The sequence below is a fragment of the Mauremys reevesii genome, linkage group 21, assembly GCF_016161935.1.
Source record: "Mauremys reevesii isolate NIE-2019 linkage group 21, ASM1616193v1, whole genome shotgun sequence".
Taxonomy (NCBI): domain Eukaryota; kingdom Metazoa; phylum Chordata; order Testudines; family Geoemydidae; genus Mauremys; species Mauremys reevesii.
The window spans coordinates 9,626,840-9,654,591 of NC_052643.1; the positions used below are offsets into that span (position 1 = coordinate 9,626,840).

At 44.8% G+C, this 27,752-nt stretch overlaps 1 protein-coding gene across 1 annotated transcript in view; it reads right to left on the reverse strand.

The window, feature by feature from the left end:
• PEX14 (peroxisomal biogenesis factor 14) overlaps positions 1-27,725 on the reverse strand; it is a 101,104-nt gene extending 73,379 nt beyond the window's left edge. Inside the window, exons 1-2 of the mRNA XM_039509588.1 lie at positions 27,587-27,725; positions 12,932-12,979 (exon numbers count right to left, since the gene is read on the reverse strand). Of these exons, the coding sequence (XP_039365522.1) occupies positions 12,932-12,979; positions 27,587-27,622 (84 nt within the window). The 5' untranslated portion in view covers positions 27,623-27,725. The remainder of the gene's footprint in view (positions 1-12,931; positions 12,980-27,586) is intronic.
• Positions 27,726-27,752: the final 27 nt, after the last annotated feature.

A 27,752-nucleotide genomic window follows, 5' to 3' on the forward strand; every position in this document is an offset into this window, starting at 1 on the left:
AATAGGGCCTGGGGAGGGCTCATCACAATCTTGACTATAATTCTCAATCACTGCATAGAAAGTATTTATATCCTGTTGGCAGCGTGTGTAACCAATGCGACTCTCCGTGTCAGAGCTGTCAATTACAGCCTTGACTTATGAGGAAAGATTAAATGAGCTAAATATGTAGAACTTGGCTAAGAGACCAAGATTTGGGGGGGGGGGAGGCAGAAACAACATGATAACCGTCTGCAAACATCTGAAGGGTACAGATGCTAAAGAGGGAAAGGGCTCATTTATGGTGGCATGGGGGAATAAACAGGAGTCACAGAATGGAATTAAAGAAATTTAGGCTGAATAACAGGGAAACTTCCTGACAGCAAGATGTACTAGGCTGTGGAATTATTATTACTGCGGCATTTAAGTGGGAGCCACTTAAAACAAGACTCTACAAAGCACTAGTAAATGCACTGGCCAAGGAGAGAGAGAACAGCTAATCTAATACAGTGCCTCTCACTGTGGCCTAGTGATGGTCCCAGCAGATCATACAATGGTGCTTCTTTTCCTTGTTCCCATTTTGTAATCATTGCTAATAAAAGCTAAAAAATATATCAGTATCTCCTATCATTCATTACTCCTTCCTGTGAGCAATTGCCATACGGACTGTCAGGGATGGTCTAGACAATGCTTAGTCCTGCCTTTAGTGCAAGGGACTGGACTAGAAGACCTCTTGGGGTCCCTTCCAGTCCTATGATTCAATAGCTGCCACTGCTGTGGATGTTATAGGATTGTGAATGGGCGGGAGATGCTCTATGCAATTGTGAATGGGAGGAGAGACGCATCCCTCCATGAAGATGTGTGAGAATGCCCAAGGTAAGCAATTGCCGCAACTGCCACAGAAATGTTTTGAGAGTGGGAGAGGGGAGATGGCCCACGTTATGAAGCATTAAGGACACCCTGATCTCAGGTTTTTCCCAACTCTAACCTTTTTAATTCTATTAACCTGGCTGCTGCCCTCCATCTCAGAGATGGCTGCATTACACTGGTGACATGATTCCTGTATATTTATCTTGTAACGTGCTTTGTGATCCTTGGGCAAGTCATTCCATCTCTCTGTGCCTCAATGACCCCACCTTCAACAGATGGATAGTGCTACTAACCCACCTGCCAGGGGAACCTGTGGTGAGTTTCAGTGGTTTTGTAAAGCACTTTGAAATCTTCAGGTGGAAATAGCAATTTGTTATTACTGGAGGGGAGCTCAGGTCTCTGCCACTCATTCAGTCCTTGATGGTCAACAAGGGAGTCAACCATGATGATAGTTATGGCGAGATGGACACTTGTCCATTAGGCACTGAACTAAGCCCTTTCAGGGACACCGAAGGACTCATGTTCCCCTGAGTAAAAGCGAGAGGGAGACAGAATCAAGGAAAGTGTGAAATATTTGCAGGCAGGTAGAGTTTGGGAGTTGAATTTTTCTCATAGCTTCTTTATCCACCAGTCATATTAGCCCTCTCTGATTAAGTTAAAAATTGATAAAGGCAACATGTGTCTGAGCACAGCAGCAGAGTCCAACTGCCCAGGAGCACTAGAGGCAGGGGGAGAGTTAAGATTCTCAAGGGAAAGGTTTCAGGGTGGGAATTAAATAATCTGGAGGCAAATGACTCCCTGAAGAGCAAGGCTTCTGCATAGAGTTCTTTCAAGAGGCTGGAAAAGCAGCAGATGCGGTGAAGTTTTGAGGCTGGTGTCTGTCTCTCTCTCTCTCTATGCAAGAGGAAACGTGAGTGGCTGCTGCCCTCTATAAGCCATTCTGCACACAGCACATTCTCCACACTCATGCTTGGAAAGATACCATTATATCTCACCTTGATCCCACAACCCGTCATTACCCAAGTGTATGCAGTGCAGGCGCCACCTTGCCGCGCGCCGTCACCTGTGCAGAATTAATAGGTGCCCTTTCCAACAGCTAGGATGCAGGTTACAAAAGGCTCCCAATCTTGCTGGGCAGGCAGGGAGTGGGGCTGCCAAGCAACACAGACTCACCAGCTGGCAGCTCAACACTCCAACGGTAAGAATGCTTAGCAGGTATAGAGAGCTTCACACCTCAAAAGCATCGTACAAGCATAGTGAAATTCATCATGATTAAAGGGACACTCTCAGATTGAAAATGATTGCCAAAAACTTTGAATTTGGGTGCCTAGCACGCACTCAAAATGTGGGCGGATTATCAGAGCAGCTGAGCAATCCAAGCACCCACTGCCTTCAGTAGGAGCTATGGGGGCTCAGCACCTCTGAACGTCAAACCACTTATTCAGATGCCTTATGTTCAACACCTAAGTTTTGACATTTCTGGCCCGACAATTTAAAAATTAATTTCCTCACCTGTTTTAGAACACCTTTAAGTATAACAATTATTTAAAAACAATTTTAAAGTCTAATGAACTTTTGACCATAATGCTGTTTGCATGAAGAAGAAAAAGCTTAGTCACTTGCCCTCCTCAAAACTCACCTCTGCCAAAACGCATACAGAAAAGTGCAAGCTGATGACAACTAGGCAGGTGATGAGTTATGACCACTGCTACTGAATGGCTAAGCATTTTTCACATCCTATAATTTGTTACCCTGTCTCCCCCACCCTCACAGCCTGCTTGTTTGTCTTATCCCCCTGTTTTGGACAGTCTTTTGGATTGTAACCAGCAACAAAGAGTCCCGTGGCACCTTATAGACTAACAGATGTATTGGAGCATAAGCTTTCGTGGGTGAATACCCACTTCGTCAGACGCTCTCTGGGGCAGGGATTGTCATTTGTTATATGTCTGTACTGCACCTACCAACCTTGTGTAGGCCCTTCAATACTACTGCAAATGTTAAAACAGTAGCAAATTTCCATCTCTCATGCACTAGCAGAATGCTGCAATGTTTGGGTTATAAACACAGCAAGAGGAGGAAGATGAGTGACATCCACATAAAAATACTTACAGTAGAGCCTCACAGTTATGAATACCTTGGGAATAGAGGTTGTTCATAACTCTGAAACGTTTGTAACTCTGAACGAAACATTACGGTGGTTCTCTCAAATGTTTACAACTGAACATTGACTTAATACAGCTTTGAAACTTTACTATGCAGAAGAAAAATGCTGCTTTTAACCATCTTAATTTAAATGGGACAAGCACAGAAACAGTTTCCTTGTCAAATCTTTTTTTTTTTAAATTTTCTCTTTATGGATTTTTTTAGCAGCTTATGCTTAACACTGTGCCACACTGTATTTACTCTTTTTTTTTTTCTTTTTTTTTTTTTGTCTCTGCTGCTGCCTGATTGTGTACTTGCAGTTCCAAATGAGATGTGTGGTTGACCAGCCAGTTCGTAAGTCTGGTGTTCATAGCTCTGAGTTTCTACTGTAACTGGGTTTTAAAATAATTTCAAGAAAACCTTCCTATTGATTAGAGATCTGGGGCCTAAATTGACCTTGACAGAGTTCTTTAACTATGCTCTGTAAGTACATTTGTGTCTTCATGTTGTGTATGTATATTTGTCTAAAAACACGGTAAAAGGAATCGACAAATTAAGAGAGTACATTTCGCATGAACCACAAACAAACAAACAAAAAAAGTCAATGAACACTCAGCAATAAGAGACAAAACCAGGCCAAATAAAAAAAACACAAAACCCCTCATCCAAAGGTCAAACACAACAGAAAATTGATTGATAAATTAAAGCATTCTCTCTGCAGCAAACCAAAGGATATTGCATAATGTAGCAACACACGTCAAACTCCCCCTTCCTGGCCTGAAATCTGCACAGCTATTGCCCTCTAAGACCTGATGGAATCATCCTCCAGCACTGGAAATCCACAGCAACATACCCAGGAACTCCCCAAACAAACTGAAGCATTATCGCACCATTAGGGTTACTGCCTGTACATGAGGTCACAAAGCTGATAGTGTCTTTCTGTGGCTGACAGTGGTAAATTACCTTGACTAATGTTTCGCTGGGGGCTATAAGTTAGTTGCCTGCTGACTCCGGCTGTCTGGGAATCCCCTCTGGATAGATTTACTTGTAGAGAATCACTCAATGCAGGCCGCCACTCTGGACTGTTCAAACAAACCCGTTGTGGCAGAAAGAAAATTTGTGTAGCAAAGATGCATAAATCTTGTTTTTAGCTGTAAACTATAAAAGGTGTGAGGGGGAGAGAGAATGGGGGCACAAGGTCCCCTCCAGAACACTTCTGTGTCTCCTAGCAGCTTTCAAAAGCTGAGAATTCCTTCCAAGAAGGCTGCATGTACACTATTGCTAATCCCAAAACACAGACTATGATTCTGGATGCTGAAAAAGTCCGAGGGCCCTAACTGTGCATGTGTCCTGAGTGAGACTGAGTTTAAGTCAGTCGAAGCAAGAAGCTTTGCAATTGAAATCCCTTCCTTGCATTCACTCGGAAGGCCAGTTTCAGGCAGAGGAGAGACTTTCAGAAACCCTATCACGGGTTCTTGGGTTCTTAATGGGACTGTCAAGCGATTAAAAAAAATAATCGCGATTAATCACACTGTTGAGCAATAATACAATACCATTTATCTCTTTATCATGAAAGTTGAACTTACAAATGCAGAATTATGTACAAAATATAACTGCATTAAAAAAATAGAACAATATGAATCTTTAGACAAGTCCACTCAGACCTATTTCTTGTTCAGCCAATCGCTCAGACAAACAAGTTTGTTTACATTTGCAAGAGATAATACTGCCTGCTTCTTGTTCACAATATCACCTGAAAGTGAGAACAGGCATTCACATGGAACTGTTGTAGCTGATGTCACAAGATATTTATGTGTCAGATGTGCTAAAGATTCATATGTCCCTTCATGCTTCATCCACCATGCCAGAGCACATGCATCCATGCTGATGACGGGGTCTGCTTGATAACAATCCAAAGCAGTGCGGACTGACATGTTCATTTTCATAACCTGAGTCAGATGCAACCACCAGAAGTCTGATTTTCTTTTTTGGTGGTTCGGGTTCTGTAGTTTACGCATCGGAGTATTGCTCTTTTAACACTTCTGAAAGCATCCTCCACACCTCGTCCGTCTCAGATTTTGGAAGGCACTTCAGATTCTTAAATCTTGGGTCGAGTGCTGTAGCTATCTTTAGAAATCTCACATTGGTACCTTCTTTGCGTTTTGTCAAATCTGCAGCAAAAGTGTTCTTAAAATGAACAATATGTGCAGAGTCATCTTCCAAGACTACATGAAATATATGGCAGAATGCAGGTAAAACAGAGCAGGGGACATACAATTCTCCCCCGAGGAGTTCAGTCACTAATTTAATTAACGCATTATTTTTTTAACGAGCATCATCAACATGGAACCATGTCCTCTGGAATGGTGGCCGAAGCATGAAGGGGCATACTAATGTTTAGCATATCTGGCACATAAATACCTTGCAATGCCGACTACAAAAGTCCCACGAGAACACCTGTTCTCACTTTCTGGTGACACTGTAAATAAGAAGCGGGCAGCATTAAGTCTCATAAATGTAAACAAACTTGTTTGTCTTAACGATTGGCTGAACAAAAAGTAGGACTGAATGGACTTGTAGGGTCTAAAGTTTTGCATTGTTTTATTTTTGAGTGCAGTTATGTAACAAAAAAAGTCTACATTTGTAAGTTGCACTTACATAATAAAGAGACTGCACTACAGTACCTGTATGAGGTGAATTGAAAAATACTGTTTCTTTTATCATTTTTACAGGGCAAATATCTGTAATCAAAAATAATAATATAACATGAGCACTGTACACTTTGTATTCTATGTTGTAATTGAAATCAATATATTTGAAAACGTAAAAAAAATCCAAAAATATTGAATAAATTTCAATTGGTATTCTATTGTTTAACAATGCGATTAAAACTGCGATTAATCGCAATTAATTTTTCTGAGTTAATTGAATGAGTTAACTGCAATTAATCGACAGCCCTAGTTTTTAGGGCAATTTTTTTGGTGGCCTCAGAGTGCGACCACTAACCCCTGCTGGTGGCCGCCCTGACAATTTTTCCAAGCCCAAGCCACGCCGTCCCGGGCTGAAGCCCAGAACCAGAGCCCAAGGGCTGAAGCCCGAAGCCCACTGAACACACACACTGGCCCCACATGTCTGCAGAGGCACTGCCCGGAGCCCCCAGGAGGCTGTGTGATGCAGGGCACTGACCCCTTGCTGGCGGTGCCAGCAAACACGAGGGCAGCCAGGAGCAACAGCTGGGCGCTGCTCGCTCCTCCCACCCCACATCTCGACCCAGGAAGCTGTCGTGGCCACAGAAAAATCCCCTGGTAGTGCATGCGGCCACAGTGGCCACACTTGAAAAAACACTGTAGAAGGCCCTTTATTCTGCAGCACCTTTTAATTATCACTTCTTGGATTTTGGATGCACTTAATGATTCATTCAGAAAAACAGCAACAAGCTTGGGCCCTGATCCTGAGAGAGGCTGAATGCGCTGAACTATAATTGGCTTCATTGAAGGCAGTCAAGACCTTGCAGCATCAGGGCTTTAAGCTAAATCCTGCAGCTCTTAGCCATTCAACTCAATGGGCCTGGTCGTAATTAAGGGCCCCAGGACTGAATAGCCTGATCCTGTTTGGTCCTGAGTACCCAAAACTTCCAGTGACTTCAGTTTGAGCTGAAGGTGCTCAGACTTTAGGTTCAAGCCCTTAGCTCCTCCCACACAATTCTAATTGAAAAACTCTTCCTCAGCCTCATCTAGAAAGGCAGGAGCGTAAGATAATGAGCAAAGCTTGGAATGGGGAGATGAAACAGGAAGGGCCTAAACACACTATTCTGTCTGCCACTGAACGCTAGATGCTCAAATCCAGCTAACTGAAAGAGGATATAAATCATGGGGAGACTCCAGCATCCTAGCTCCAGTTTCTGTTCCCAGAGGGTTTACCCAGCATACGTATTTACTATGATTTTTACTGGTTTTGTTGCTCATTCACATGGCTCTGACAAAACATTTGGCACTGGGAGCACCCAGGAATCGAACTGTCCTTCCCAGATACTCTGTGCTCATACAAAATGACCGAGATCCATCTGCGCCCCAAGATGCTTTTAGAAAGAATATTTAAGGCTCATGGAAAGGTGCCAGACAGCCCAGGAGACTGAAGTCCTGTTTGCCCACAAAGCATTTACAGAATGGGTAGCAGCAGGGCAAGCTTCCGCACATACACCTCATCCATGTCCTGGAGAGCCTCCCTCTCAGGGAGAGAGTCAAGTCAGTCTCCATGACTCCTTCAGCCTTTGGCACCTCTGCTCAGACTTCCAACAAGGTGACAGACAGCATAATCACCCAGCAAACATAAACATTTACTATAACAGAGGGAGCCTGCAGGGATGAAAGATGACCACGATACAGGCATCTCGCCACTAGGAACTGGACTGAGACCACTGACTCATTCCACACAGGACACTAGGGTAGCTTTCAGATAACTTCTGATCACCACAAAGGTAGTCCAGAATTAAACCAACAACCCACTAGGAAAAGGATTCACATCCCATTCTCCAATTCCTGCATTGCAAGCATCATCCCATGTGCAGACCACTCTTTATGGTAATCACAGTACATCCTGGATCATCCAATACACTCCTGCCACATGGGCATCTTTGCAAACATACGGTGCCAAGATCTGAAAGCACAACCAGGCCTTGGCTCACATAAGTTCCTCTGAACGTCCTTCCTCAAGTCAACTGTAGTGTGAGGATCCAAATATCAATATTACCACTGTGAACCAAGACCTCAGCGGACGGTCCAGGAAATCAAACCCAGATACAAACATTGAACTTGTTGACTATAGCTGTGAGATCAACTTGTATCCAAAATATTTGCCAAGTTCTTAATCCTACAACTGTTTAATTCTCCTTCCCCCCCCCCTCAAATTTATTTTAATTCACATGAAAACGGCGAAAAAAAGAAAAAGAACCAATTATAGCAGCAACCCTATAAAAACAATGAAGCCGAACTGTCCCCATGTTCTAACAGGCAGCAAAATATATTTCCTCCAGGGAAATTCAGATGGTTCCAGAGTAGACTGTGTTTTGCTGCCTACACTCGGAAAGGCTTGGAGTACAACAATGGCTCTTAGTAGTTGTGGTAGAGGTAAGGTGCAATGAATATCACTTTAAAGCAACCCCCCTCCCATGCCAACTCAAAAACTGCACTGAAGATGAAGCAGCCAAAAGCTTTCCTGAACACAGAGCTAAGTGAACAGTGAAGCATCAAGATACGGGTGTGGTCTAGTTATCGGAGGAGGGGACTGGGATTCTGGATTCTATTCCTAACTCTACCATCATCTTGCTGTGTGACCTTGGGCAAGGCATTTAATCTATGTCTCAGTTTGCTCTTCTGTAAAATGGATATGCCACTTATACACCTCACATGCATGTTATGAGAATTTAATAAACTAAGGGCTATGAAGTACTTGGAGATCCTTGGATGGAAGGGGCTGTATAAGTATCATGGCAACTACTAGAGGGGAAGGAGAAGATGAAAGGATGATGAGCCAGAAGGGGTGCATGAAAGGCTTAGGACTTCAACGGGTACCAGCTAATTTTACACTCTCTGCCTGAGAGGCAATACTAACCCTCTTTACAATATACTCTGCCATTAAGCAATGCCCATGCTCCAATGCCTGAGGCCACCACCTGCTACATGAAACAAAAGGGGAAACACCACACTGACAAGAGAAAGAGAAAAGCTAAGTGATTGTGCAAACACAAGAGAAGGTGGAACTGCTAAGGGAAAAATATCCTGCTCTCCATGCCAAGAGTCTTCACTAGAAACCGGTTCAGTGATTTACAATTTACAAACAGTGCTTCTCCCAGACACAAAACAGCAGGTGGGGAGCAAGTATGTTTTGTGTCAGGAAGACTCAAGCAACTTGTAGAAGGACCTCACTTAAGTGCTTTTAAAGACAGCAAAAAAATAATGGCTCTGGTTTTTCAGGTTCTCTCCCAACCCAGGTTCAGGTCAGGAGACTGGATATCTGTGTGCGCGTGTGTGTGCGCGCACTTTACAGTCCCTACTTATGCTGCTACTGTAGGTTTGGCAGAAACCAGATCCTGACATCAAACACACTGGAGAGCTATTGAGAAACACTTCTGGGATGGCAAATTAGATTTAAAAGGCTACACAATGTGACTGCCGAGAGACCGAGAAAAGAAGATAGATTAAAAGAGAAGGAGGAGAAAGGAGAACGAAAAAAGGAATGAGAGAGAGAGGACTAAAGAGAAAGGATAGAAAAGGAACAAAATAGAGGAAAGGAGAGGTCTGTTATTTTAACCCAGAGAGGGGTTTTGTCCTCTGTAATTAGGTCTTTTACACATCCCAGGATTTTGCTTTCAGTGGCTGCGAAAAGACAAACCTATTCAAATTCCACAAGTACTCAGAGTATTATGGGAGATGGCTCCACAAACAAAAACCGGGGGCAGCAGAAAGGGACCCAGCAGTGACACTGATCAGCCGGACTCAAGGAGAGGTTGATCCCACACCAACGATGACAAATGCAGCTGTAAACAGCAGCGGAGCGAGATGCTGACATTCTGTAACACAAGGTTACGCTTCCCACCACGGAGCTACAAGGCAAATTTTAATGGGCCAAGACCGACAGCAGGGAAATGAGTGTCCGCTCTCCGCTGCAAAAATTACAGCTTCCCCCGCCCCCTGCCCATTCCCCACTATCAATGCTCTAGCACATCGACCTCTCATTAGGGAGGATTTTTTAAATGTGGACAGTTTATCATAAGAGGACTGGACAGCTCAAGGGATTAATAAATGGGACAAGGAGCCCCTGGCTTCCAGTTTGGTTGTTCCAATCACACTCAGGTCACAAGTGGCTAAAATTGGAACTCTGCAATGGCTTCAAGGAGACCAATGTGAAATCAGTTTGGTATGATTCCATCTTGCAAACCCCCAATAACCCTGACAAGCTGTGCTGTAAATGCCCATAATGCAGCAGAGAGTATCCTGTTTGACTGATCCTGCGGAATGCCTCCTGCAAGGTACTGAGCACCAACAGCTCCCACTGAAATCAACAAGCCCGAGCCTGCTCTCTTGCTAAAACTAGTGGCGTGAAGGGTGCTTAGCAGGTAGCATGCACCATTTAGCACCATGCAGGGTTGGGTGCTTGGCTAGCCCCATTCAAGTCACACGCAAAATGCAAGCAGGATTTGACCCTAACATGGCATTTGCTGACCTGGCATAAGATGCCTGCTTTCAACCTTCTTACCACACAGCTAGCCATGAAAGCACTCTCCTCCCTCCCTTTCATGCAAGGACCCATCCTGTGAGCTGCTGAGCACCGTCAGTCCCCAATGAAGTCAAAGGGAGTTGGAGGTACTCAGCAGATTTTGGTCACAATTCTTTTCCAGCAGTAGCTTCTATGAGTCTATAACAACAGGCCTCCCTCTTCCGTTGCTTAGTTTATACCAACTCTGAAGTGAGTGGGGCTAAGCTGGGATGCGTGGGGGCTCCCCCCAAACATAGAGCCCCCTTGTGGATTGGAGCCAAATTTTGTTCTGCTGTTTATGTGAACATTTTACAGTCTGGTGCTGCCCCAGGATGACTGGCCCATCAGGACGAGCTAGGACCAGTGCACCTGTGACTTATCAGCACACCCCTAGTGTGGAACAATTAATTCAGTTTAAAAGAAGTTTTAAAAAGGGTTTGAGGGCCTTCTGGAAAGGAGTTTAATTGTAGTAATTAACTGTGGGGAGTGAAACCAATAGAGCTGGGAGTTCAGCAGTAAGGTGGGAAGGACTAAGGGTCAGCAGTTGCTGGAGAGACCCGCCCAGGATCAGTGAAGGGCTGGTAGAGCAGAAGTTGAGCTCCGGAGAAGGGACTCTGAAAAGCAGCCTGGAATTGAGCGGGACTGTGACCCAGAAAGGGGTCGTGGGAATCCCCTACCCCTCTAGTGGGAAGAGGACTGGGAAACATCTGAGGAGGCTGGAGTTTATGTTCAGTGTTGAACAACTTAAGAAGATATCAGGGGAAAAGAACTGTGTTTGCCCAGATGGCGAGGCTGGGAGAGACTGAATATGTCCTGCTGAGAGGTGAGGAAACAAGACTGTTGCTTTCTCATTAAACCAGCCCCAAGAAGGGGGTTTTGTTGCATGATCCCAGTCACACTTTTTTGTTGAAGTGTCCCTGGGAGAAGGGAACTACAGGATGGGCCCTGTGTAGCCACTGAGGTAGTGCAGAGCACGTCCAAGCCTGTGACAGGTACCAGCTGCCTACAAGGCTGTTGCCTGGGCCCAAGCCCCACTGTATACATGGGGGGGAGCATGCATTTTTGTGGGGGTGCAGGAGCTGCAGAAGAGAGTGTGGGGCAAGTCATCTAGCTCACAGAACTGAACTATTCATTTAATAAGGCTTCTACAGATACCCAGCTAAGCAATAATGACTCTTAAGCAGATGTGACAGAGGCTCAGAGAGTTTTAACATATAAAATTAATTAAAAAATAAGGAGAAAGGCTCCATCTTTCCACAGGGCTCTGGCTATCCCACATCCAGGATTCACCATTATGCAATGAGAGTTAATTTTTTAGTTCTTTGTTATTTATATTTTATATCTATATACACACCCACATATATATAGCTGCTATGTGTTTTCTTTCCTCTGAACACTTATGTAGCTGTGTATAAAGAGGAGGAAAGATACTAATTAAATAGAAGATAATGTTAGAGTTGGCCCGGAGAGAAAGCGACTTCTAGACCAATGCCGGCTGTGAGGGTTTTCAGCCTGCTCTGGGCTTCCTGGAAAAATACACTCTCAAAGAACAGGACATCAGCAAGCAACAACAGTGAGGGCAAATTTTGGCACAGGGAGCTTCAACCAATTAGGGCATGCTCACAATGGCATGAGGCTAGAGGGATGTTCATTACAAGGCTTGTGTGCTCAGATTTCCAAATTTACCAGGCCATGAGCAGCATCCCTTCTATAAGATGTGTCTTTAGCCTTACTTGCTAACTCACCATCTCTAAAGAAATGTTAAAAAACAGCTCCTGGATGCTCCAGCCAAAGAATCCAAGACACAAGAGGTTTTAATGTTACCAATGCAGAGCCCTTACAGAAAGCAGTTGGGGCTTAACATTACAGACAGAGAGCCTGGTCCCACATTCCTCATGCACTCAGAACTCCCACTGAAAACAGCACCGAGGATAAGCTACTGAAGAGACTTAAAGAGAGGAGTGATGTGTTGTTTAGGTCAGCAGAGGGGACAATTATTTTGGCAGTGTTTTGGTTGGGCTAAAAGGCCAAGGAGAGAAACCAGGAGATGGTAATATGAAGTTATTGCAGCCCAGGAGAGAAAAATGGTGGCTCAGTTCCCAACCCACAGCACTGAAGGAGAGAAGGTTTCTCATGGTTATCATCACACACACAAATCCCAGAGCCCTTTCCAAAACAGTACAAGTCAAAACATTGGATCACATGCAATACCTGCTGCCAGCAACCTCTGAGTTCACTCCTGGCTTCTTTGAGCATACAGTCAACTTGGGATGAGGTTTCTGAATAGGGAGGCTAGTTTTATTGGACAGTAACCTTCAGGACCCAAGCTCAAATCATGTCTCAGAGGTCTTTCTTCAGTGGGTTCAGTCTCCTTACTAATACACACTGATCAACAGCACACACTATGCACATTTAGGACAAGCAGTTCTTTCTCAAAGACAGCCCAGGGCTCAGATAAGCAAGGAGGACTGACTGCCCCACAACTAACCCCTGGAAAGGAAGGAGGTGATGGGCAAAGGTCACAATTCAGAGGTCACCAGCAGGGCAGCATGGGGTGGTTTAGACCTTCTCTCAGCACAACACATGCGCCTAAGAGAAAGTACTCACGCAAAATGGTGCAACTAAGGGAACAATTTGTAAAACTCAGTTTAATAGTTTGAAATTATATTCTGCATCTCGATAAACTCACCAGTGGCTCCCGAGACACGGCATTCTCAGTCCCAGGAGAAGAGCCAGTCTGCAAAGCAGAGAGAAAAGAAGAGTGAGGTTACAGTGCCACCTGATGGACACAACTAAAAGTGCTTACATGTTAAGGCCCCACCGTACCGGATCAGGGCACACACAACCATTGACATGAATGGCAGCTCTGTCATGGACCAAAGATCACACGTGACCCAAAAGGCCTGGACATCAGAGATGCTGAGCTCCTGCAACTTCCATTTAATACAATGGAAGTTGCAAGTGCTCAGCACTTCTGAGGAGTCATTAGTTACCACGAGTCAAAGAAATCACTGACAGACAGATCATTCATGTCATTTGAAAGAAACGTACCTGATAATTACACTTGAGAAGTAAATAGCAAGGTGACCTAGTGGACAGAACTTGAGACTGGAAATCAGAATGCCTAAATTCCTAGCTGCACCACTGGACTCACTGTGTGATCCTGGGCAGGCCATTTCCCCTCTCTGTGCCTCAAGTTTTCCATGTGTAAACTAAGGATAACAATACACCCACCTCCCAGGACTTAATGTTTGCAAATGGCTTTGAATTCCAAAGAGGGGAAAAGTTGCTATAGAAGTCCAACATATCATTATTAAATTGAGTTCAAAGGTACATCTCTCTGGTCCAGTGTTTTATTATCCTGTGTAGAAAGACTGAATTTAGTCTGAAGCTGGGCACGTCCCATCTATGGGATATAATAATGCTTTGCATTTCTTTAGCATCATTCATCCAAGGATTTCAAACCAAATTCATATTAATTAATTAGGCCTCACAGCAACTTTATGAATTTATGAATGATATTTAATACTTGCATGGGAGTTTCTATTTCCAAAGAGCTTTACAGTTAACCAAAATACCAAGGTACCAGGCACCTTAGAAATATATTCAAGCTCACAACTCCCCAGTGAGCTTGGAATTATCACTCTCGTGTCACAGATGTGGAAACAGAAACACAGAGAGTTGAAGAGAGTTGACTTGCTCTCTGACCTGAAGCAATGGTCAAGCTGGACTTAGAACTCAAGAGATCCTAGCTTTCAGGCTCAGATCATATTTTAACCTTGCTGACTGCCTCACCAGTCCAAAAGCAGAAATAATTTTATCAAAGACCCATGTTTCACCAGCACAAAACACTGAGGTTGGTTTAGTGTGCAGAGGCCCCTTTCCCTAGCACAAGCTGGAGTTGTGTGTGCATACAAGACCCTCATCTTAAAAACCATCAAGTAACACCACAAAGTCTCACGCCATATCTACACTACAAAATTATGTCGACCTAACTTACGCCAGCATACAGCCACCACAGTTATTTAATCGCTTGCGTGCACACACTTGGCTCCTTGCATCGGCAGTGCGCGTCCTCATCAGCCGCACTTGTATTGATTGAATTGTCAGTGTGGGGCATTGTGGGATAGCTCCTGAAATCCAGGAACAGTTGTCTGCACTGATACTGCGTTTACCCAATAACATCACCAGTGACTCTATGCTGCTCAGGGAGGAGGTGTTACTAAATCGGCGCAGAGAGATACTTACATCGGTGAGAGCAAAATTGAACTGAAGACACTTCCACAGCTAGATCGACACAAGGCAGCTAACGTCGACCTAACCGTGTAATGTAGACCAAGCCTCAGAGACCTTCTCCCCCATGCTGTCTGACTCACTCTTATACACCATATCACACCTCTTAAGTATCTCAAATGTTCCCCATGCTAAAAAAAAAAGGCAGTGTGTGTTAGGAACAAGCATTTACCACAAGAGGGCGCCAGTAATTCACTGCACTGCAACCTCATTGCTCCCAGTCATACTTGCAGCAGTACCAGGACTCAGATATATCCTCTAGGTCCCCATATTGCAGGCCCCATTACCCTTCTGAGTGCAGGAGACAGTATTGCATGGCACCAAGACAAGGGTGTCCTAGTGCTAAAGTGCATGATGGGGGGGGGAAGGATAACTCAGTGGTTTTAGTACTGACCTGCTAAACCCAGGGTTGTGAGCTCAATCCTTGAGGGGGCCATTTAGGGATCAGGGGCAAAAATCTGTCTGGGGATTGGTCCTGCTCTGAGCAGGGGGTTGGACTAGATGACTTCCTGAGGTCCCTTCCAACCTTGATATTTTATGATTCTATGACCCCATCTCCAAGCTACTAAGAGGGACACTATCTCCCCACTACAAGCTCCTCCACTGGCCTCACATTCACTCCCTCTTGCATATGCACCCCCGCTTTTGAGATTTTATAGCAGGGTCAGAGCAAGCCACCAAGTGAACTTAAGGTCTCCCCTCAAAAAAAGTGGGAAAAATCTACAGATTAAAACAAAAATACAGTTGGTGTGGTTTATTTGGAGAACAGGGCTAAGCTAACCCCTTGGAGACTGCAGACATCTGCATACCTCACAGTAAACACTCTGTAGTCTGGCTGGTTTTCTGGAAAATGCTGGTGTCCAAAGGGTTAAGATCAGGAGGAGGCTTTCAAGAACCCTACAGAGTAGAATATCAAAGTGTGGTGAGGACACTGTGGGAATTTGGTCAGGTGTTTAAGATGGGAGCTCAGGTGAGGGGATCCTGAATCCTACCTGCTCATTTTTCTCACTCTGGGAGCCTTAGGAGTGGCCTTGTGGTTATCTTGTCTGGGGAGCTGAGCAGAGTTCACTTAACAGCACTTATGAGCAATCTGCAGAGGATGATGCTGGAAAAAAAAACAGGTTCACCCTCTATCAGCATCACCCCTTCTGAGAGGTGAAACTGATAACCCTGCAGTCTCCCCCACCTTTAACAGGTGGCAAACTAGAGTTTCTGGGTTGCTAAGCACACAGCACCAAATCCAACCTCAATCGCAATTCCCAACAGTTTGGACAGCTAAGAGTTCGCTCTTCCAAGTCTAGAAACCATGTTGCAAGCTCCCACTGTGCATTATCTGGAGGACAGACACTGAAACATCCACTTATCTATTTACCACCAGTGAGTGTGAAGTTCTCTCTAGTGAGTTTGAGGATATAAGCAGTCAATTTCTGCCGATTTTAAGCCTTTTTTTTTTAAATAAGTCTATGGCCCTTATGAATGCAGAGAAAACCTACCAAACATGAAGTGTAACTTATGTAATCGTGTCTGCTCAAGTCTGCAGTGCCTCTGCAGCTGCTCATTTCTGATGATTGGGAAAGCTGGGTGAACTGACACAACACTGGTCTGTTTTACTGCTGTTCTTTAGAACCCAGGGGTTAAGAGTGAAACTTACAAGCATCAGGTCAGGTTTACCATGTTGATGCTTGGGAAAGCACCAGAAAAAAATAATGGAGCTGTTGCCTCTGGATGTAGCTTGTGGCCCTCCCCACAATCTTTCCTTTTGTCCTCTGGCTAGCAGATATCTGGTGCATCTTTCAAATCCTGGTGAAGGACAGTAGGAGTCTGTGTGTGATATAGGTCTCCATTCTACAATCCTGCGGGACTACACATTAACAAAAGCCTATATTAGGGCAGACATATCCTATGACAGCGAACAGTGCTTTGCACAGCTGGTGAGCTACTTAGTCAAAGGGAGTCTTTAAACCACAAAATAACTAGGGCATAGAGTCCTGAGGCCATCTCACCACATATTGACACAATGCCCCAGCACCAAGGCCACAAGATCCTCCAGGACTTACTTTGACACACTGGTTGGTACCTCTTCTCCCCATGCTCTCACCCCAGCACCTAACGTACTTAGGGACCATATGAGGAGCCCTCTTGTGGTTAACACTATGCTGTCTATGACTGAGAGCCCACTGAAGTCAATGGAAAGAATTTCTGAGAACAGGCAGAGCAAAAGGCACACTGATAAAACTCTTGATGAAACCCTAAAAGCTACACGCAGCTATGGAGCATCACTCCTCTATGCCACTATTCCATAGATCTTCTGCTTATGAAAATTGGTTATTCAGAATAAGTAGTTTGGCCCTTCTGTAGCACTTTCCAAGGAATTCAACGCAATTTTTCTAGTACTAATTAAGCCTCACACCCCTTATGTGAGGTTTAATTATTCCTATTTTGCAGCTATGGAAACTGAGGCAACAAGAGGTTAAGTGATTTGCCTAAAATCACAGAGCAAGTCAGTAGCAAAACATAGAAAAAACCTACTTCCCTGATGTAATACTGCATATTGTACAACTGTAGGATATTCCACTAGTTCCCTGAATATGCCCATATGCACTTCCCTCTGGAGTCTAACCAATATTTGCTGTAAACTCACTCCGCACATGTGGAACATTTGGCTATTCCTGGAAGTTGTCTGATGCTGGATTTGCAATGATTAACTCCTCCATATAAAGCACAGGTTACTCTGGGAAACCATACATTACACTTATCAATAGGAATTTGGATTCTGAATACTCAAAGGACAAATACTGAAGCACTCTGATTGAAAGCTGCCTTTAAACAGACTGACCATATGCATCTGACTTATGAGTTATTTAGGGTATTCTGATTGTATCAGCCATGTTTACAACTGTTTTTAATGTAGAGGGAGAGGGTGCATTTCCCTTGCAGCAAAGCTTCCAAACACAGGAAACTCAAGGGACGATTCAAAGTTTAAGGAGCTAGTCTCATATGACATGGAGCACTTCTCCTCCAGTTCACTGGCTGAGACAATATATTAGTGCCATGTGATGGCTGTTCAGGAGGCTGAATGTAGAGCTCAGGTGTCTACATCACAGAACACCCCATCCCTTGTTGCAGTCTCAGCAGAAAGGTCAGAGGATAAATAGGTAAGAGACAATGGCAGATTTGGGGTAAGCTTGCCTTGATATTGTCTCTGAAGCAATTAGAGGAATTAAGTCTCTGCAGCTGTAAAAGCACTAAAATTTGCTTTGATCATCTCATCCCCTCCCCAAAACAAAACAAAAGACAGCTGGGCATTGGGACCACCCCAGACCTGATCAATGTGGCTTTAAAAGTGTTTTTAGCCACACATTTAACATTTTAATCTTTAGGTCCTGACGGTCTCCTTTATCTCCACTCTTAATCATAGGTATTGTATTGGTAAGTATGAAAGGTGTAGACCAACAGTGCCTTCCATCCACATGACCATTTCTCCTGTTTCTGTCCCTCACATTAAAAATAGGTCCAGCCTGTCTTTAGCCCACTCTGCTCTGCAGAAAAGAAAAACCTTGTACACTGCAAGCATTGTGCTTATGGATTATCCTACCCTAGTGGATGCAGCATCCATATTAGTACCAAGTCCCACTATGGTGGTCTATACTATTAGGGGTCACCATTTTTATTAGACTATGATAAATTTTGTACAAAGTATACCTTGGAAGGTATTACTTGAAGACTCATAATCTGCTGAATATTGTTGTCTTGGTAAAATGTGTGTATCAACATTGTATGAGACAGTATTAGATTCTACTAAGTATCTTTATTATAACATGCTCCAAGGTCAAGGCCGGCTCCAGGCCCCAGCACGCCAAGCGCGTGCTTGGGGCGGCATGCTGCGGGGCGCGCTCTGCTGGTCGCCGGGAGGGCGGCAGGCGGCTCCGGTGGACCTCCCGCAGGCGTGCCTGCGGAGGGTCCGCTGGTCCCGCAGCTCCGGTGGACCTCCTGCAGGCGTGCCTGCGGAGGGTCCGCTGGTCCTGCAGCTCCGGTGGACCTCCCTCAGGCGTGCCTGCGGATGCTCCACCGGAGCCGCAGGACCAGCAGACCCTCCGCAGGCACATCTGCAGGAGGTCCACCAGAGCCGCGGGACTGGCAACCGCCAGAGCGCCCCCCGCGGCGTGCCGCCGTGCTTGGCGCGGTGAAATTGCTACAGCCGCCCCTGTCCAAGGTTAAGACAAGCAGGCACAAACCAGTTTTTAAGAGACAAAGACACACTGGCACCCCCAAACAAGTATCAACAATGTTAAGAGGGTTATCGCTTACTTAAGCAGCTATTCTCCAGCAATGGGAAGGTGTGATTAAGAAATTTACATTGAATCACAGGAACATTTCAAATCTCAGTCCACAAGGTCCTCAACAGGCTACCTGTTACCACGACTCAGCAAGGATGTTTCTAGCACAAGAAATTGAGTTATAAAGCAGGGAGGATACTTGATTTTACCTCTCCTGCTCCCACTTCTCTGCTCATGACATCAACGACTCTCAAAGAACTGAACTAAGGGGGGAGTGGTCCCAGGCTGGAAGGAGACCCAGCCTGTGAAATTTACAACAGCATATGCTGAGGCAAAACCTTTGCTTTTAGGTTCACTTAGCTTGTTAAGTCAGGTATTAGCTTGCCTTTTACTCTTTTATTTCTTTTGTAAACAATCTTGACTTTTATGCATTATCATTTGTAATCACTTAAAATCTTTCTGTAGTTAATAAACTTATCTTATTGTTTTACCTTAACCAGTGTGTTTGGATTAAAGTGTGTGGGAAGCTCCATTTGGGATAACCAAGACTGATGCATATATCACTTCCCTTTGATGAAATGACAGGCTTTCAGTAGTGTGCTGGACAGCACAAGACACACGTTGGGGGGGGGGGTAGGGAGGAGAGACAAGGCTAGGACTAAGGGCTTGTCTACACTGGCACTTTACAGTGTTGCAACTTTCTCGCTCAGGGGTGTGAAAAAACACACACACACCCCCAAGAGCTGTAAAGTGCCAGTACAGACAGTGCACCAGCGCTGGGAGCTGTGCTCCCAGAGCTGGTAGTTACACCCCTCGTGACGGTGGGTTTTTTAGAGCGCTGGGAGCCAGTACTCTGCCATGACCACACAAGCCATGTTAAAGCGATGCCACGGCAGTGCTTTAGCACTGACAGCGTAGACTAGCCCTAAGAATTTGCAGGTATCACCCTGTATGTAATTCATGAGTGACTGGTCACAATGCTCATGTATTTAGCGGGGAGTGAATGTGCATGCTGAAGGCTGTCTGAGCAGGCCAGGTGAGGAAGTTCTGATGGCCTAGCAGTGTAAAAGGCACCCCATGCTAGAGAATTAAGGAGACAGCTGTTCAATGGTCCAGACTGTAGCCTGGGGGAATGTCACACCCACTCACGCAGCCACTCCATAGTGTCAATCCTTTTCTCACTCACACAGACATACTACATGCTAACTTCTGGGTGACAGGAGTCTCAGCTTCTGTGTGTCATTATACAGCTAATTAGGTGTCACTTGTAGCCCAAAACAAGTGGCTTGGAAATTTAAAACATTGTTAGCGAACCCAACAGCATCATTGCCAAAAGTTTTAAAAGAAATTCTAGATTTTCCAGTGGTATCGGGATTCAGAGTTTGCTAGAAAAATCAGAGGCCAGGGCTGGTGGCTTGCTGAGCTTGAGCCATCAAGTCTATTGCCATAGAGTTTAGAGTTAACAGAAAAGCTGATGCCTCAAGGAAAATTGGAAAACTGATCTTTAAAAACAGTCCTGCTCATCTCTTTGCACTGTTTCTCTACTCTTCCCCTGATTATATTATTAGGGACATTCACAGAAAAGGAGGATCTTTATTATTTGATTTCTTAAAGGAGGCACTGTCACAGTCTATGAGTCTAAAAAGACACCAAAAGTATATTTAGTAAACAAAAAATAAATCTTTTACAAACCCCAATAAAAACATTTATGGCCTTTTCAGAATTTTAACAGGAAACATGCTGAGGACTAAGTATTAATAGACCACACAGGGTGGTGATAATACTCCACACCTCATGCTGAACTATGTGCAAACAATAAACAAACAGCATCCATGGGGAAAAGTGCATTTTTTAGATCTTTCAGCTTCAATTTAAGGTATGATATCAAAATTCCCACTGATTTCAATGAGAGTTGGATTGGACTCTGCATTAGTCATATTGGTAAAGACATCTGTTATGACTTTTTTTAGCTCAACAATGTCTCCCTTAAGAGTCCAGCCACCCCTTGCTCTCTTGGAGGCTTCATTCTGTGTTTCAACTCAACACTACAAGTTGCTGGGTGCATTCAAATCCCATTGAGGTCAATGGAAGGGGAAGGCACTTGGCATCTCACAGGATCAAGTCGTGTGGGAGGACTCAACTCACTGCAGTGGAAATGTTAACAATGTCAGAGACAGAGGGTGAGGACTCCAGGTGGGGAAGTCAGCAGCCAAAGCTGATGGATATGGAGAACAACAATGATCCTATTTAATTTCCACTCAGGTGCACAGAGTAGTAGGCAGGGAGGGGGAGAAAATGTCACATTGCATGCACATGCAATGTCACATTCTACTTGTTCCAAAGTAGAATATCCTTTTCAAGACTACCACAGATCAGCAGCTGCTCTTTAACCACACTTTCAGTGCTGCCTCACACACCTGGGGCAACGCACACCTCCAGGGTTGCCCTATGTAGCAGCTGGGTCACTCCTGGAGTGATAAGATCCCTAGGGAGTGTGAATGCGTGGAATGCCAGCACTTCCACACAGGCTGCAGTGGAGTCCAGCAAGAAAGGGGTTAGCCAGCCCCTTCCACCTCCACAGACTTCAGGCAGCAAGACATTGTTATTCCAGCCCATCCAGAGAAGCTATTTCCCTTCTCCCCAATGCAATTAACAGACGATAATTGCCCTAATGTGGAACAATTACTCTTCAGCAGCATGTGCCAGCAAAAAGAATATTCTGTCCTAACTCAAACTCTTCTTGACAGAAAGAAAGCAGATGGAGTAATAACACCATTTAGCTCTTTACAAATGCTGACACCCTTTGAACTTATTAACCACTACCATCCCCATTTTTCACATTGGGAAACCAAGACAGGTAGAGGTGACATGTCTTGCACATGGTCACAGAGATGTCAGTGTCAGAGCTGGGATTAAAACCCAGGAGGCTCTTATGAAACAAACACTAGGTCACATTTACTAGACTTATGAGAAAGAGAAGAGTTTCCATTTTCAAATATTAAACCTTCTTTTGAGGCACTGCAGCTCTGGATAACTGTAATAAAAAGTCTTAACAGGGGGATGGGTGAAGATGACAGTGTACATAACTTCCTTGTCCCTCCAGGCAATTCATGAGAACTCTGACTACTTCTCGGGCAACCAGACTTTCCAGGTGGCACTACAGTTTATCAGATTCCTTTCTAGAATGTTTAAAGCAAACAGCATGGGCAGATTTCCTAGGTGACCCACACGTCAGTCCCAACCTTTCCCAAATTTTCATTCTGCTGAGATGTTCACCCGAGTGAGTGAGAATGCCTCATAATGCCTGTGCCAAAAAGTACCACCAAGGATGATTGGCCAGTGAAAAGCTGAAAGTCCAGCAAACCTATCCCTAAACTACTAGCATCACCTTAGGGCTGGGTCCATGTAGAGATCTGCACTGGTACAAGCAAAGGTTTGAGTTTAAAATAATGTATCTAAACAAGTGCAAACCTCTGCATGAACAACCTTACTTACGTTTTCATGGATTCGTAGATTGTAAGGCCAGGCGAGACCATTGCAATCATCTAGTCTGACCTCCTATAGTGCACAGGCTAGAGATTTTCCCCAAAATAATCCCTAGAGCAGATATTTCAGAAAAACATTCCATCTTGGTTTTTAAATGAACAGCGATGGAAAATCCACCACAAGCCTTCATAAGCTGTTCCAATGGTTAATTACCCTCACTTGTAAAAATTTGCACCTTATTTTCAGTGTGAATTTGTCTAGCTTCAACTTCCACCCACTGGATCATGTTATACCTTTCTCTGCTAGACTGAAGAGCCTGTTATTAAATATTTGTTCCCCAGGTAGATACAGGCTGTAATCAAGTTGCTCCTTAATACTGTATTATTTTTGTTAAGCTAAATAGATTGAGTTTCTTGAGTCTATCCCTATAAGCATGTTTTCTAATCCTTTCATCATTCTCATGGCTCTTCTTCGAACTCTACAATTTATCAACATCCTTCCTGAATTAGGAACACCGGAACTGGATGCAGTATTCCAGCAGCAATTGCACCAGTGCAAATACAAAAGTAAAATAACCTCTCTACTCTTACTTGAGATTCCCCTGTTTATTCATCCAAGGACTGCATTAGCCCTTTAGACCACAGTGTTGCACTGGGAGCCCATGTTCAGCTGATTATCTGCCATGACCCCCTAATCTTTTTCAGAGTCACTACCTCCCAAGATAGAGTACCCCATCATGTAAATAATGCCCCACATTCCTTGTTCCTAGATGTATATATTTAGCCTTATAAAAAGGCATATTGTTTGTTTGAGTCCAGCTTACCACTCGATCCACATTGCTCTTAATTATTGACCTGTCTTCATTATTTACCACACCCCCAGTTTTTGTCCCATCTGCAAACTTTATCAGTGATGATTTAATGTTTTCTTTGAGGCCATTAATAAAAATGTTAAATAGCGTAGGGCCAAGAACCAAGCCCTGCAGGACCCCACTAGAAACATCTGTTTGACGATTCCCCATTTGCAATTACATGCTGACACCTATCAGTTAGCCACTTAAAGTCTGCCATGTTAATTTTGTAACGTTCTAGTTTTTTAATCAAAATGTCATGCAGTACCAAGTCGACTGCCTTACAGAAGTCTAAGTATAGTACATCAATACTATTATCTTTATCAACAAACTGGTAATCTCATCCAAAAACGTATTAAGTTAGCTTGATAGGATCCATTTTCCATGAACTCATGTTGATTGGCATTAATTATATTACACTCCTTTAATTCTTTATTAATCGAATCCTATAACAGCTGCTCCATTATCTTGTCTGGAATCAATGTCAGACTGACAGATCTATGATTACCTGGGTCATTCTGTTTATCCCTTTTAAATACGGGCACAACACTTGCTTTCTTTCAGTCTTCTAGAACTTTCCTTGTGTTCCAAGTCTTATTGAAAATCAACATTAACAGTCCAGTGAGCTCCTCAGCTAGCCTTTTTAAATTCTTATATGCAAGTTATCCAGACCTGCTGGTTTAAAAATGTCTAACTTTAATAGCTGCTGTTTAACATCATCCTAAGAGACCAGTGGAATGGAAAAAGTGTTATCATACGATATGACTTCATTGTCTGTTTCTTTCCCAAATGTGGAACAAAAATATTTATTGAACATTTCTGCATTTTCTTCATTATTATTGATCACTCTAGCATTTCCATTTTGTAATGGACCAGTACTATTGTTAGGATTCTTTTTTTGTTCCCAATACTTATAAATGCCTTCTTACTGTCCTTAACTCTGCTGGCCAAAGATTTCTCCTTGTGTCCCTTTGTTTCTCTTACAAATTTTCTACAATTCCTAGCTTTTGATTTATATTCATGACTATCAACTTCAAAGTTTAGTTTAAACCTGCTTCCAACCAATTTAAACTAATCCAAATTAGCCACTCTCAAACCAAAATAAGAGTGTCCATACAGGGGTTTACATTGATTTAGTTAAACAAGTCCAAGTTTGTATGTGGACAAGGCCTAGGAGTCCGTGAACTCTGTTGGAGGCAGATATTAACTTCAACACATTCCTCTCTACTGCTGAAACCTCACCCAGGCCTTCATACCTCCCTTCCCCTCTTCATTATACTTCAGCTCTCTCCCCTGTCGCCTTCCCAAGTACTACCATGTGCAGAACTGCACACATACAGAGCAGCTACATCCTCCATCTCCTCCTCAGGCTTCCTACATTCGCTTCAGGATCCAGTTTAAAATTGTCCTTGCAGTCTTTAATACCCTCCTAGTGCTTGCTCCAGCCAACCTCACTGGCCTTGTGTGTCCCTACTTCCCTCCCCACTCAGAGCATGTCTACGCTACGGGTGTTACAGCGGCACAGGCACAGTACTGAAGCTATGCCACAGTACTGCCATAGTGTAGACGCTTCCTACATCAACTGAAGAGGTTTTTCCACACCCGTCATGCTATTGTAATAATCTTTGTACAAAATATGCCTTGTGAAATATCATTTGAAAACTAACAGTGCACTGATCAATAATATCACAATGAAATATATGTAGCAACATTATACGTAAAGTTATGAACATAAGCTGAAATCATGACTGAAGTGGGTTTATCAGACAAGTCTGGGGAGTGGGTAAACCTGTTTCTCAAAGACAAAGGACAAGCTGATGCCACTAGCCAGGTGTCACCAAATCTGATGGTCAATCACCTATCAAGTGGCCATTCTTTGGCGAGCAATGGGGACTGGAACAAACAAATTTGCATCTTAGCAAACAACAGAGTGGAACCTCTTTCACCACCAGACTCCTTGACTCCACTCTCTCAGAGGGAATGAACTTTATCTAGGGGTAACCCTCAAAAAATGCTTTTCAAAGGGTGACTGAACTATAAAAGTGAGGTCCATAAACACCCCAAGTTATCTCTCCCTATCCTTCTCTCTCTTTTTCACCTAAGAACACAAAAGAAGCAGCCATTAGACTTTGGGAGAGATCTTGACCTGAAAGCTGATCAGCCCTGTTTCTGCAAGTATGTGGTAAGAATTTTATCTGAACCCAAGTCTAGTGTGTTGAGTTTAGTAATAGGAAGCATTTTATCTTTATTTCTCTCATAACCATTTCTGACTCTAATGCTTTATACTTGTACTAACTTAAAACCTAACTCCTCGAAAACTTGTTTTATTCTTTAATCAAAACTAATCCAGCATTGTGAACTGTGTGGGTAACTCCATTTATGGTAGCAAACTGTTGTATACTGATCCCTGTAGAGGAGCAACAGACCTAATATACCTGGATTATCCAGGAGAGGGCTGGACAGTGCAGAACTCATGTTTTGGAGGAAAAGCAGGAACTGGGAGTGTATTGGGGTCACCATGCAAGCAGTAATCAAGGCTGGTAGAAGCCAGAGTGTGACTGACTGGCAGGCTGCAGCTATACACAGACATTCAGGGTGTTATCTGCATGCTGGAAGGCTATTTGTGAGCAGCTCAGGTGGAAGCTACAGTAGCACATCATTGCAAGGCACCCACGTTTGCAGGGCAGGGGTGACACAGTCCCTCATTGATCTGGATTGCACCCCAGAATGTCACAACAGGTAATCCACCTCCCCAAGTGGCAGTAGCTAGGTTGATTGTTCTGTCGACCTAGCCACACATCGCGGGCTAGGTCGGCTTAACTATGGCACTCAGGGATGTACTATGTTGATCTAAATTTGACATGTAGACCAGGGCTCAGTCTATCAAGGCATTTATGTTGTAGTCGTCGCAGCGATATCCTTAACATAGTTGGCGCACAAACCTTTTTCTCTGCCACACCTGCTAAAACAACTATTATCACACACTACCCCACTGACTGTCTAACTCATTCCAAATCCCAGCTGAAATGAGTCAGATCTCCCTTCTCTCTCTAACTATATTTTTTTCTATTTCAAACGCTTTATCAAATTTTACCTAAAGATCCGGAAATAAAAACGCGGGTACTGTCTAGGGGCCTGGCCTGAATGTTTCTCCCATTTAGAACTGCATTTGATTATTATAGTGTATTGAGCCTCATAAATCAGTTCCTGCTGAAGCACAGACTAGAGAGTGGGACTAAGAGGCCCGATTCTGGAAAGTCTATGGTTAGCAGTAACAGCATCACGTATACCTACCAGACCAGACAGACAATCTGGAAAAAAACACACTGCAGCCAAATGAGGCAACTCCCTCCCTAGTCACAATCAAGGTAGACCAAGGTTTCATATGATGACAAGGGAGTCATCTACAGGGCTTCAGCATTCCCAGCTGGAAAGAGAGCAGCCATGCACTTTTCTAACCCATGGCTCACAGACTCCCTTCCCTGGAGAGCAAAAGAGCACAAGCTGGGGAAGGAAGAAGGGGACCTTGATGCATATACCTACACGCAAACTCCCATGGGGTGGAGGAATAGAGGCGAGGGGGATCCATGGCACACACCCCCTCCGTTACACAGGGGGCAGGGTGCACACCCCCATCCCCAGAGAAGGTTATACAGGGGGCAAAGAGCACACCCCCATCCCCAAGGGAGGTTACATGGAGGGGTTACACAAGGGGCAAAGAGCACACCCCCATCCCCAGAGGTTACAGGGGGGGTTACCCAGGGGGCAAAGAGCACACCCCCATCCCCAGGGGAGGTTACATGGGGGGTTACACAGAGGGCACAGAGCACACCCCCATCCCCAGGGGAGGTTACATGGGGGGGTTACACAGGAGGCACAGAGCACACCCCCATCGCCAGGGGAGGTTACATGGGGGGGTTACACAGAGGGCACAGAGCACACCCCCATCCCCAGGGGAGGTTACATGGGGGGTTACACAGAGGGCAAAGAGCACACCCCCATCCCCAGGGGAGGTTACATGGGGGGGTTACACAGGGGGCACAGAGCACACCCCCATCGCCAGGGGAGGTTACATGGGGGGGTTACACAGGGGGCACAGAGCACACCCCCATCCCCATGGGAGGTTACACAGGGGGCACAGAGCACACCCCCATCCCCAGGGGAGGTTACATGGGGGGGTTACACAGGGGGCACAGAGCACACCCCCATCCCCAGAGGTTACATGGGGGGGTTACACAGGGGGCAGGGCGCACACCCCCATCCCCAGGGGAGTTACATGGGGGGCGGGGGACCTGAGGCACACACCCCTCCCCATGGGGGGTCAGACAGTGGGGCAGGGCGCACACACCGCTCCCCCGGGGAGTTATGTGGGGGAGCAAGGGCCGCGCACCCCAGCCCCGCTACCAGCGCGCGAGGGAAAGCCTCCGGCCCCGTTTACCTGGCTGGGCGGCTCTGCCTGCTCTGAGGAGGCCATGTTTCCAGACCCGGCTAATCCATCCCCTTCCCTATGGATGAAACGGCCTCAGCCGCGAGCTCAGGCAGAAGCAGTCACTTTCCGATAAACTGATGGGCCTCAGCCCTGGGGGCTGCCTTGACCGCTACCT